Source organism: Octopus sinensis, linkage group LG30 (genome assembly GCF_006345805.1).
Source record: "Octopus sinensis linkage group LG30, ASM634580v1, whole genome shotgun sequence".
Classification (NCBI taxonomy): domain Eukaryota; kingdom Metazoa; phylum Mollusca; class Cephalopoda; order Octopoda; family Octopodidae; genus Octopus; species Octopus sinensis.
In genome coordinates, this window is record NC_043026.1 from 14228236 (window position 1) to 14242113 (window position 13878).

General features: G+C 40.0%; 1 protein-coding gene across 1 annotated transcript in view; it reads left to right on the top strand.

Moving 5' to 3' along the window:
- Positions 1 to 13878, top strand: part of LOC115226507 — a 16145-nt gene extending 2267 nt beyond the window's left edge. Inside the window, exon 3 of the mRNA XM_036515190.1 lies at positions 11830 to 13878. Coding sequence (XP_036371083.1) covers positions 11853 to 13784 — 1932 coding nt within the window. The 5' untranslated portion in view covers positions 11830 to 11852 and the 3' untranslated portion in view covers positions 13785 to 13878. The remainder of the gene's footprint in view (positions 1 to 11829) is intronic.

Consider the following 13878-nt stretch of genomic DNA (forward strand, 5'->3'; position numbering starts at 1 on the left):
ATGAAAGGCTAAGTCGACCTCGGCGGAATTTGAACCCAGGACGTAGCGGCAGACGAAATGCGGCTACGCATTTCGCCCGGCGTGCTAACGATTCTACCAGCTCAAATATATATATATATATATACGTGGAGGCGTAATGGCCCAGTGGTTAGGGCAGCGGACTCGCGATCGTAGAATCGTCGTTTCGATTCCCAGACTAAGCGTCGCGAGTGTTTATTGAGCGAAAACACCTAAAGCTCCACGAAGCTCTGGCAGGAGGTTGTGGCGGACCCTGCTGTACCCTCTCACTCCTGATTCTGTTGTAGTTCAAAGGGCCAGCCTCGTCACACTGAGCCTCCCCGAGAACAACATTAAGAGCACACGTGTCTGTGGAGTATTCAGCCGCTTGCGCGTTAATTTCACGAGCAGGTTGTTCTGTTGATTGGATCATCTGGGACGCTCGTCGTCGAAATCGACGGAATGTCACGACGATATATCTTTATATATAAAAGTGAAGTTGTGTCTGTCTCCTACGATTTAGATTCCTAACTACTCCCACATTTTGCGGTGCAGTTTAACCAAAACCGGGTATCTTATAGTCGTGATTCATATCAAGCCCTTCTGGGTATTAGCGCGCGTCTACGATGAGTCTACGATTTAAAAAAAAAATTGCCATCATTTTTTTCCCTATTATATAAGGGAAGTAACTCTCTAAAAATGTCTACGATGAGTCAACGATTTTTAAAATAATTTACCATAAATTTTTTCCCATTTTTAATGCATTTTTTTTGCTATTTTTTTGCTATAACTCTCTAAAAATGCTTATATAGTTATTTCCCTTACAAACCCGAGCAACGCCGGGCGATACTGCTAGTATATATATACACATGAAGTTCCTAGCCATATTAGATTTCAAAATATCCCCACCCATTTCTTGTATCTTTCATGATGTACCAGTCTCCGTAATTTTTAATTGTTTGAAATCTGCACTCCTGATAATATACATGTTTATATATTTGTGTGAGTGCGTGCATGTGTGTGTGTGTGTGTGTGTGTATGTGTGTGTGTTTGTGAGTGCGTGCATGCGTGTGTGTCAGTGCATGCGTGTGTGCGTGCGTGTGTGTGTTTGCGCACGTGTGTGTGCGCGCGTGTGTATGTGTGTGTGTGAGTGCGTGCATGTGCGTGTGTGTATGTGTGTGTGTGCGTGCATGTTTGTGTGTGCGTGAGTGCATGTGTGTTTGCGTACGTGTGTGTGCGCGCGTGTGTATGTGTGTGCGTGAGTGCATGTGTGTGTTTGCGCACGTGTGTGTGCGCGCGTGTGTATGTGGGTGCGTGTGAGTGCGTGCATGTGTGTCCGTGTGTGTGTTTGTGTGAGTGCGTACATGTGTGTGTGTGTGCGTGTGTGCGCGCGCGTGTGTGTGCGCACGCGTATAATTGTCATTGCGTGAGCTAATAATTTCGAGCTTATGTACATTACTGATTTTTCTCAGCCAGAATGATTAACAATGTACACTACGACCTCGAAGCATTCAGACGAAGGCCATCAATAAAACTATGGTCAGATGAGTAATGAACTGGTCCAGTTTAAAAACACCAGCCAGCATGTATTTGGTTTGATGTATGTGTATAGTGGTTAAATGTGTGTATCCGGTGAACAGGTGCAAAAGGAGTGTGTATGCCTTTGAAGTAAACAAATGAATGACATTGATTCATAGTTCAAAAATCATTTATTCACTGGACTTATTTGTCGTAGGTACACGTAATTCTTCACTACATGCAAAAATGTTGACAACTGCCACGAGTTGCTAGAAATAGAAACAGGGTACATCTGTGGAAGAGATGGGTCGGAATTGAATATGTTTGAAGGCGGTGAGTTGGCCGAAACGTTAAGCAAGCCGGGCGAAATGTGTAGCCGTATTTCGTCTGTCGCTACGTTCTGAGTTCTGATTTCTGAGTTCAAATTCCGACGAGGTCGACTTTGCCTTTCATCCTTTCGGGGTCGATAAATTAAGTTCCAGTTACGCACAGGGGTCGATGTAATCGACTTAATCCCTTTGTCTGTCCTTGTTTGTCCCCTCTGTGTTTAGCCCCTTGTGGGCAATAAAGAAATAAGAAACGTTAGCAAGCCGGGCGAAATGCGTAGCCGTATTTCGTCTGTCGCTACGTTCTGAGTTCTGAGTTCAAATTCCGACGAGGTCGACTTTGCCTTTCATCCTTTCGGGGTCGATAAATTAAGTTCCAGTTACGCACTGGGATCGATGTAATCGACTTAATCCCTTTGTCTGTCCTTGTTTGTCCCCTCTGTGTTTAGCCCCTTGTGGGCAATAAAGAAATAAGAAACGTTAGCAAGCCGGGCGAAATGCGTAGCCGTATTTCGTCTGTCGCTACGTTCTGAGTTCTGAGTTCAAATTCCGACGAGGTCGACTTTGCCTTTCATCCTTTCGGGGTCGATAAATTAAGTTCCAGTTACGCACTGGGGTCGATGTAATCGACTTAATCCCTTTGTCTGTCCTTGTTTGTCCCCTCTGTGTTTAGCCCCTTGTGGGCAATAAAGAAATAAGAAACGTTAGCAAGCCGGGCGAAATGCGTAGCCGTATTTCGTCTGTCGCTACGTTCTGAGTTCTGAGTTCAAATTCCGACGAGGTTGACTTTGCCTTTCATCCTTTCAGGGTCGATAAATTAAGTTCCAGTTACGCACTGGGGTCGATGTAATCGACTTAATCCCTTTGTCTGTCCTTGTTTGTCCCCTCTGTGTTTAGCCCGTTGTGGGCAATAAAGAAATAAGAAACGTTAGCAAGCCGGGCGAAATGCGTAGCCGTATTTCGTCTGTCGCTACGTTCTGAGTTCTGAGTTCAAATTCCGACGAGGTCGACTTTGCCTTTCATCCTTTCGGGGTCGATAAATTAAGTTCCAGTTACGCACTGGGGTCGATGTAATCGACTTAATCCCTTTGTCTATCCTTGTTTGTCCCCTCTATGTTTAGCCCCTTGTGGGCAATAAAGAAATAAGAAACGTTAGCAAGCCGGGCGAAATGCGTAGCCGTATTTCGTCTGTCGCTACGTTCTAAGTTCTGAGTTCAAATTCCGCCGAGGTCGACTTTGCCTTTCATCCTTTCGGGGTCGATAAATTAAGTACCAGTTACGTACTGGGGTTTAAAAGTAGTATCGATCATTATGCCGAGATCCTTTTCTTCAGTGACCATCTTAAGATGTTGGTGTTGGAGGCCAATAGTCAAGGGAGTGTTTGGAGGTGAACCTATTGGCAAATGGCTGCATTTAGAAGCGTCCGAGAGCAGATTCCATTCTTCCGCCCAATTCCAAGCTCGGTTCAGCGACGATTGGAGTAATTCGTATTGATTCCTAGGCGAGACAGATTTGACGTCGTCTGCAAATAGGAGGACTCTTCCATCAAGGAAATCTGGCAGGTCGTTGATATAGAGAAGGAAAAGTATTGGCTCCAGTACCAACCCCTGGTGAACACCGCTTCAGGCATTCGTCTCAGCGGAGATATCTCCTGTTATCTGCACCGGAAAGGTTCGATGGTTCAGGAAGGAAGAAATCCACGAAGTCACCAATGGGTGAATCTTGTATGCTTGAAGTTTGTGCAAGAGACGTCGGTGATTAACGGAGTGAAACGCCTTTGCGAAGTCCACCGAGTCCTTTTCATCCATGGTGCTTGTAAGCTACTCTTCAAGGCGGAGAAGATTTGTTAGGCAAGTTCTTCGGGGTAGAAATCCATGCTGCCAGTCGGATATAGCATTTGAAATAAGGAGATGGCCCATGAGAAATTACTTGTTGATGGTATCGATGGAAGGCGGCGAGCTGGCAGAAACGTTAGCACGCCGGGCGAAATGCTCAGCGGTATTTCGTCTGCTGCTACGTTCTGAATTCAAATTCCACCGAGGTCGACTTTGCCCTTCATCCTTTCGGGGTCGATAAATTAAGTACCAGTTACGCACTGGGGTCGATCTAATGGACTTAATACCTATGTCTGTCCTTGTTTGTCCCCTCTATGTTTGGCCCCTTGTGGGTAATAAAGAAATAGGTATTTCGTCTGCTGCTACGTTCTGAGTTCAAATTCCACCGAGGTCGATTTTGCCCTTCATCCTTTCGGAGTCGATTAAATAAGTACCAGTTACGCACTGGGGTCGATGTAATCGACTTAATCCGTTTGTCTGTTCTTGTTTGTCCTCTCTGTGTGTAGCCCCTTGTGGGTAGTAAAGAAAAAGGTATCGATGGATTTGCAGAGGATGGATGTCAGACTGACCGGTCGATAATTAAGGGGTGTCTTCCTTACTGCCCTTTTTGAATATTGGACATTCACTGAGAATATTGGATTAACTGAGTATAGCAAATTTTAACTTACTTGAGTTTCAACGTAGCTGGCCAGCATTGATAGTGAATTAACTTTGTATATTGTGGAGGCATATGGCCTAGTGGTTGGAGCAGCGGTCAAGGGATCGCGGGTTCGAATCTCGGACCGGGCGATATTTAAGAAATATAAAAGAAATTAAAATATACGCACTGTGACCTCATGCCAGAAACAGCAATAAAGTGCCTACAGTTTTATGTTCTTTTATAAATAAACATTGAAAGGTTGTTAGAGCAGCGGACTCACGGTCAGGTGATCGCGGGTTCGAATCTCAGACCGGACGATGTGTGTGTTTATGAGGGAAACACCTAAGCTCCACGCGGCTCCGGCGGAAAGTAATGGCGAAACTTCTGCTGATTCTTTTGCCACAACTTTGGTGGAGGCACATGGCCTAGTGGTTAGAGCAGCGGACTCGCAGTCCAGGGATCGTGTTCGAATCTCAGACCGGGCGATGTGTGTGTTTATGAGCGAAACGCCTAAGCTCCACGCGGCTCCGGCAGAAGGTAATGGCGAAACTTCTGCTCACTCTTTCGCCACAACTTTCTCTCACTCTTTCCTCCTGCATCTTGCGGCTCACCTGTGACGGACTGGCGTCCTGTCCAGGTGGGGTAACCTATACGCCAAAGAAACCGGGAAGCCGGTCACAGATGCTAGGTTACATACACTCGGGAGCAGACATAATGGCAGGCACGTGAGTGTACACACACACATACACACTCACACACAATCACACTTACACACACTCACACACACTCACATACACTCACACACACTCACACACACTCTCACACACACTCACACACACACACTCACATACACTCACACACACATACACACTCACACACACTCACTCACACACATACACACACACTCACACACTCGCACACACATACACACTCACTCACACACACTCACACACACACTCACACACACATATACACACTCACACACACACACACTCACTCACACATGGCTCGAGAATGAACAACCTTTGTATATTCCTGTACTCCAAAATTGTATTTAAGTACTAAATTTGTTCGACGCACGCCTAAGACTTAATCAATCACTTAAATATCTAAGCAACTAAATATCTAAGCAACTAAATGTCTAAGCAACTAAATATCTAAGCAACTAAATGTCTAAGCAACTAAATGTCTAAGCAACTAAATATCTAAGCAACTAAATATCTAAGCAATTAACTGGTCGTCCGTTTGCTGAGGTTGTTGTTTAAACAATTAATTGTTTGTCGAAGTTCTTTGGTTGCTATTCGTAACCTTATCAATGGCAGACTTCCCCACCCTTCACACTCAATGTCAACCCCCACCCCCGAGAATTAAGTTTATGCCTGTGTGCGTGTATGTGTGTATGTGTGTATGTGTGTATGTAGGTGTGTGGTAGATTACAAAGGAAAGAAAGGGTGAGATAATCGAAGAATGTCCCTGTGGTGTGTGTGTCTGTGTGTGTGTGAGTGTGTGTGTGTGAGTGTGTGTGTGTGAGTGAGTATGTGTGTGAGTGAGTGTGTGTGAGTGTGTGTGTGAGTGTGTGTGAGTGTGTGTGAGTGTTTATGTGTGTGTGAGTGTGTGAGTGTGTGAGTGTGTGTGTGAGTGTGTATGTGTGTGTGAGTGAGTGTGTGAGTGTGTGAGTGTGTGTGAGTGTGTATGTGTGTGAGTGTGTATGTGTGTGTGAGTGTATGTGTGAGTGTGTGTGAGTGTATATGTGTGTGAGTGAGTGTGTGTGAGTGTGTGAGTGTGTATGTATGAGTGTGTGTATGTGAGTGTGTGTGTGAGTGTGTGTGAGTGTGTGTGAGCGTGTGTGTGAGAATGTGTGTGAGTGTGTATGTGTGTGTGAGTGTATGTGAGTGTGTGTGTGAGTGTGAGTGTGTATGTGTGTGTGTGTGTGTGTACACTCACGTGCCTGCCATTATGTCTGCTCCCGAGCGTATGTAACCTAACCATCTGTGACCTAGTTCAATGTTCGTCTTCTTTTGTGAAGGCCAGCCCGGTCTTAGATCTGCCAGGGATTGATTGCCGCGCTTAGATTTATGAGCGAAGTTCGTTGCATGTGGAGGGGGAAAGGTTGCGAAAATAGGGTTGGTGTTTATGTGTATGTGTGTCCGCGCACGATTTTGTATGATCTAATGTGTATGAGGCGCAATGGCCCAGTGGTTAGGGCAGCGGACTCGCGGTCATAGGATCGTGGTTTCGATTCCCAGACCGGGCGTTGTGAGTGTTTATTGAGCGAAAACACCTAAAAAGCTCCACGAGGCTCCGGCAGGGGATGGTGGTGATCCCTGCTGTACTCTTTCACCACAACTTTCTCTCACTTTTACTTCCTGTTTCTGTTGTACCTGTATTTCAAGGGGCCGGCCTTGGCACTCTCTGTGTCACGCTGAATATCCCCGAGAACTGCGTTAAGGGTACACGTGTCTGTGGAGTGCTCAGCCACTTACACGTTAATTTCACGAGCAGGCTGTTCTGTTGATTCGGATCAACCGGAACCCTCATCGTCGTAACCGACGGAGTGCTTCCACATGTGGAGGGGGAAAGGTTGCGAAAATAGGGGGAATGTTTATGTGTATGTGTGCGCGCGCACGATTTTGTATGATCTAATGTGCGTGTAGCAATTGAGTCGGTTCTGTGAATGTATTTGCTCGAATGGGTCCAGGTGAGAATATGTGTTTACTTCTGTGTGTGTGTGCATTCATATGTGGGATCTTTTCGGTTTGGACGGCAGTTTTTAACATAATTTCTAGGTAACTAAAAAATGTTAAACTTCGTATACTGGTAGAATGTGTTTATAAAACATCTTTTTCTCTTGGCTTTATTGAGAAAATTCTATAGTTTGTAAGATATGGATCTTTTCGGTTTGAACGGCAGTTTTTAACATAATTTCTAGGTAACTAAAAAATTTTAAACTTCGTATACTGGTAGAATGTGTTTATAAAACATCTTTTTCTCTTGGCTTTATTGAGAAAATTCTATAGTTTGCAAGATATGGATCTTTTCGCTTTGAACGGCAGTTTTTAACATAATTTCTAGGTAACTAAAAGATTTTAAACTTCGTATACTGGTAGAATGTGTTTATAAAACATCTTTTTCTCTTGGCTTTATTGAGAAAATTCTATAGTTTCTAAGATATGGATCTTTTCGGTTTGAACGGCAGTTTTTAACATGATTTCTAGGTAACTAAAAGATTTTAAACTTCGTATACTTCGTAGTGTAGAATGTGTTTATAAAACATCTTTTTCTCTTGGCTTTATTGAGAAAATTCTAGAGTTTCTAAGATATGGATCTTTTCGGTTTGAACGGCAGTTTTTAACATAATTTCTAGGTAACTAAAAGATTTTAAACTTCGTATACTGGGTTAGAATGTGTTTATAAAACATCTTTTTCTTTTGGCTTTATTGAGAAAATTCTATAGTTTGCAAGATATGGATCTTTTCGGTTTGAACGGCAGATTTTAACATAATTTCTAGGTAACTAAAAAATTTTAAACTTCGTATACTGGTAGAATAGTGTGTGTTTATAAAACATCTTTCTCTTGCCTTTATTGAGAAAATTCTATAGTTTGCAAGATATGGATCTTTTCGGTTTGAACGGCAGTTTTTAACATAATTTCTAGGTAACTAAAAGATTTAAAACTTCGTATACTGGTAGAATGTGTTTATAAAACATCTTTTTCTCTTGCCTTTATTGAGAAAATTCTATAGTTTGCAAGATATGGATCTTTTGGGTTTGAACGGCAGATTTTAACATAATTTCTAGGTAACTAAAAAATTTTAAACTTCGTATACTGGTAGAATGTGTTTATAAAACATCTTTTTCTCTTGGCTTTATTGAGAAAATTCTATAGTTTCTAAGATATGGATCTTTTCGGTTGTTTGAACGGCAGTTTTTAACATAATTCTAGGAACTAACTAAAAGATTTTAAACTTCGTATACTGGTAGAATGTGTTTATAAAACATCTTTTTCTCTTGGCTTTATTGAGAAAATTCTATAGTTTGTAAGATATGGATCTTTTCGGTTTGAACGGCAGTTTTTAACATAATTTCTAGGTAACTAAAAGATTTTAAACTTCGTATACTGGTAGAATGTGTTTATAAAACATCTTTTTCTCTTGGCTTTATTGAGAAAATTCTATAGTTTCTAAGATATGGATCTTTTCGGTTTGAACGGCAGTTTTTAACATAATTTCTAGGTAACTAAAAGATTTAAAACTTCGTATACTGGTAGAATGTGTTTATAAAACATCTTTTTCTCTTGGCTTTATTGAGAAAATTCTATAGTTTGTAAGATATGGATCTTTTCGCTTTGAACGGCAGTTTTTAACATAATTTCTAGGTAACTAAAAGATTTTAAACTTCGTATACTCGTAGAATGTGTTTATAAAACATCTTTTTCCCTTGGCTTTATTGAGAAAATTCTATAGTTTGTAAGATATGGATCTTTTCGGTTTGAACGGCAGTTTTTAACATAATTTCTAGGTAACTAAAAGATTTTAAACTTCGTATACTGGTAGAATGTGTTTATAAAACATCTTTTTCTCTTGGCTTTATTGAGAAAATTCTAGAGTTTCTAAGATATGGATCTTTTCGGTTTGAACGGCAGTTTTTAACATAATTTCTAGGTAACTAAAAGATTTTAAACTTCGTATACTGGTAGAATGTGTTTATAAAACATCTTTTTCTCTTGGCTTTATTGAGAAAATTCTATAGTTTGTAAGATATGGATCTTTTCGGTTTGAACGGCAGTTTTTAACATAATTTCTAGGTAACTAAAAGATTTTAAACTTCGTATACTGGTAGAATGTGTTTATAAAACATCTTTTTCTCTTGGCTTTATTGAGAAAATTCTATAGTTTCTAAGATATGTATCTTTTCGGTTTGAACGGCAGTTTTTAACATAATTTCTAGGTAACTAAAAGATTTTAAACTTCGTATACTGGTAGAATGTGTTTATAAAACATCTTTTTCTCTTGGCTTTATTGAGAAAATTCTATAGTTTCTAAGATATGGATCTTTTCGGTTTGAACGGCAGTTTTTAACATAATTTCTAGGTAACTAAAAGATTTTAAACTTCGTATACTGGTAGAATGTGTTTATAAAACATCTTTTTCTCTTGGCTTTATTGAGAAAATTCTATAGTTTCTAAGATATGGATCTTTTCGGTTTGAACGGCAGTTTTTAACATAATTTCTAGGTAACTAAAAGATTTTAAACTTCGTATACTGGTAGAATGTGTTTATAAAACATCTTTTTCTCTTGCCTTTATTGAGAAAATTCTATAGTTTGCAAGATATGGATCTTTTCGGTTTGAACGGCAGATTTTAACATAATTTCTAGGTAACTAAAAAATTTTAAACTTCGTATACTGGTAGAATGTGTTTATAAAACATCTTTTTCTCTTGCCTTTATTGAGAAAATTCTATAGTTTGCAAGATATGGATCTTTTCGGTTTGAACGGCAGATTTTAACATAATTTCTAGGTAACTAAAAAAATTTAAACTTCGTATACTGGTAGAATGTGTTTATAAAACATCTTTTTCTCTTGCCTTTATTGAGAAAATTCTATAGTTTGCAAGATATGGATCTTTTCGGTTTGAACGGCAGATTTTAACATAATTTCTAGGTAACTAAAAAATTTTAAACTTCGTATACTGGTAGAATGTGTTTATAAAACATCTTTTTCTCTTGCCTTTATTGAGAAAATTCTATAGTTTGCAAGATATGGATCTTTTCGGTTTGAACGGCAGATTTTAACATTGTAAGAACCATGAACGCACGTGGTCGCATTGTGCAGGAAATACGATCGCACGTGGTCATATTCTTAATGATTTTTTTATAAGCCATAAATACATGCAGTACAAAAAGAACATAGGTGAATTGACGACAAAGCCGTTCCACTGTTTGAGAGAAGATAAGCTTTTATTTACAATTAGTGTTAAGGTTGAAAGTTGTGAGTGCTATCAAGTGCGTATGTGCATGCAACACGTGTTTGTGTCTGTGTGTTCGTGTGTGTGACAGATACAATAAGGGTGAAAGCGTGTGACATAGTAGGTACAGAGCATAGAGTTAATGATGGAAATTGATTTACTGTTCATGAGGTTCACGAAGTGTAAGCGTTCGATATCAAGATGTTGTGTCTCGAAGCTGACATTAGTTGAATCACTTGTGCCTATCTTTCTCTTGATATAGATATTCTTTCAGATATATATACTGCAACTGTTTTTCCGTGGTGAGATTTTCACCTAACAGCATGAGTTGAATCTGTAGTTATCTTGTGTACAAGTTAAATCTTCGTAGATAGAGACGATGTTGGCGATGACGTTATGTCTGTCGCTTGGTTTACTATAGCGTCTTCATATCATGTTTTGCTTGGTTATTTTTCTCTTGATATAGATATTCTTCCAGAAAAAACTGCCGTTTGACTTGTTCTTCTTTTCGGATTATGGCTGCTGTTGCTTAGTAAGTGGGATTGACTCAGTGCACAGCCTTTCCTCACTTTAAAAAGAAATCTTCTTGCACAGGCATTGCACGATATCAACATTGATTAAGCTTCGTGCAATGTCCATACTCGATAACGAGGGGGCAGCCACCATGTATGTATGTACGCATAGGTACACACGTAGACGAGGGTCGACTCACATGAAAAAGAAAGTGAACAAAACAATATGATCACTTGCCTATCGGAAAATTTACAAAGTTGGATTAAAGTTGGAATAATGGATACAGTGGAGGCGCAATGGCCCAGTGGTTAGGGCAGCGGACTCGCGGTCGTAGGATCGCGGTTTCGATTCCCAGACCGGGCGTTGTGAGTGTTTATTGAGCGAAAACACCTAAAAGCTCCACGAGGCTCCGGCAGGGGATGGTGGTGGTGATCCCTGCTGTACTCTTTCACCACAACTTTCTCTCACTCTTACTTCCTGTTTCTGTTGTACCTGTATTTCAAAGGGTCGGCCTTGTCACTCTCTGTGTCACGCTGAATATCCCCGAGAACTACATTAAGGGTACACGTGTCTGTGGAGTGCTCAGCCACTTACACGTTAATTTCACGAGCAGGCTTCGATTCTCAGACCGTGTGTTGTGAGAGTTTATTGAGCGAAAACACCTAAAAGCTCCACGAGGCTCCGGCAGGGGATTGTGGTGATCCCTGTTGTACTCTTTCACCACAACTTTCTCTCACTCTTACTTCCTGTTTCTGTTGTACCTGTATTTCAAAGGGGCCGGCCTTGTCACTCTCTGTGTCACGCTGAATATCCCCGAGAACTACGTTAAGGGTACACGTGTCTGTGGAGTGCTCAGCCACTTACACGTTAATTTCACGGGCAGGCTGTTCCGTTGATTTGGATCAACCGGAACCCTCATCGTCGTAACCGACGGAGTGCTTCCCTCCCTCCTCCAATGGATACATGTCATAGCAATTAAATGCATTTCATTGTTTTTAATGAAATTATAAGTGAAATATTCTTATCTGTTTCAGGTTTGCTGCGAGTTACGAAAGAAATGAACAGAAAGCTATTGTTTCCAATTCTGTCCACGTGCTCCATCATTTCCACGTATCTTGTATGGAATTTCAGTCTCAACAATGACAATTTTAAACAATTAATCAAAACACACTTTACATACTTGGTTGATTCAGAAACGTGTCGGATTCCCAATATCGACCCATTCGACATTTCCGTACGTAAATATATCTCGATACGTAAATGGCGACCGTGTCCGGGAGGTTCTTCTTTGACGTACCAAGAGGATAATACGTTGAAAATTAATAAATCTGTTATCAAACAACACTATGAAAACAATTTTCATTCATGCAAAATATATCCAATTGTGCGGAATGATGTTGACGATGATCATATCGACTACCTGAAAGAGTCGTTACAGTTTAAAACAGACGTGAATATATCGCATGAATTTATAAAAGTTCAATGTTTTAATAGAGATAACAAAACAATTTACACGAATTTCCATGCCTTTGTCCAGAGGAAGGAATTACTGCACAAAAATAGATCAAGGAATACACATGACAATGTCAATAGCTCTTCAAAAAACATTCATTTTACAAATTTTGTCGATAAAGAAAACAAGCTTTTGCTAAATGTTCTTTTAATAGGAATTGATTCAGTTTCGCGATTGAACTTCATACGACAAATGCCTCTAACTCGTCAGTTTTTATTAAACCATGGTGCTGTCGAAATGTTTGGTTATAATAAAGTGGCTGATAATACATTTCCTAATATGGTGCCGTTCCTTACTGGTAAATACGTAGAAGAACTACCTGGATCAGAGAATCTGAAATCGAAACCATTCGATGAATACGATATAATTTGGAAACACTATAAAAAATCTGGTTACGTTACTATGTTTGCAGAAGATTCAACATCGGGCGCAATGTTTAACTATTTGAGATACGGCTTTATGAAACAACCGACTGATCATTATTTCAGACCTTTTGCGCTAGAAAGAGAGAAACAAAGTTCCTTTTGGTCAAATAATGGGTTTTGTTTTGGTAATCGGATGGAACCAGCTATTGAGTTACAGTATACATACGATTTTATGAAAGTCTATAAAGATAAGCCATATTTCATTTTAACGTTCATTACACGCATTTCACATGATGACATGAATGACGCTGGGCGGGGAGATTTTGAATATCTGAGGTTCCTTGAGAAATCATTTAGTCAAGATCTACTAAACAATACTATTTTGCTTTTCTTTTCTGATCACGGAATTAGATTTGGTTCATTTCGTAAGACTTATGTTGGTCGACTGGAAGAACGGCTTCCTGCTATGTATGTACTTCCGCCCGAATGGTTCAGAGATGGATTTCCTACTTTATGGAATAATCTTAAAGCAAACAGCTACCGATTGACGACACAATTCGACATATATGAAACCCTACAAGATATCTTAGAGATCGAAAAAGCAGCAGAACATTCTAAATCTAATGAGATCGACTATAGAAATCTAAAACGCATCAGCCTCTTCAAAAAGATACCTTTAAATCGTTCGTGTGAAACAGCACGAATTAAACCACATTGGTGTACATGCCATGTCTTTACCTCAGTTACTGTTAATGACAACATTGTAATTAACATAGCTAATTATGTCGTGTTTTATATAAACAATATGACATCAAATTCTAGTGAATTGTGTGTCAGGTTAAAATTACAGAAAATTAAAGGTGCTGAAATTTCAGTGATGAATGACAAGGTACTGTCTTACCTTGGTCAAGGAGAACAGACTCATAAAGATTACCGAATTGTAATACAAACACATCCCGGGGAAGGTTTATTTGAATGTTCAGTAAGATACTACTGTGGCAATAAGCAGTTATCATTGATGGGAGAGATTAGTCGAATAAACCGTTATGGAAATCAGTCAGATTGTATTCATGACAACCTCTTGAGAAAATATTGCTACTGTAACAAATAGCATCCTCCTTGGGTCTTTTCGGTTTGAACGGCAGTTTTTTCTAGCGGTGTCATATGAAATTGTCACCCATAATTATGACCCTAGTATCGATCTA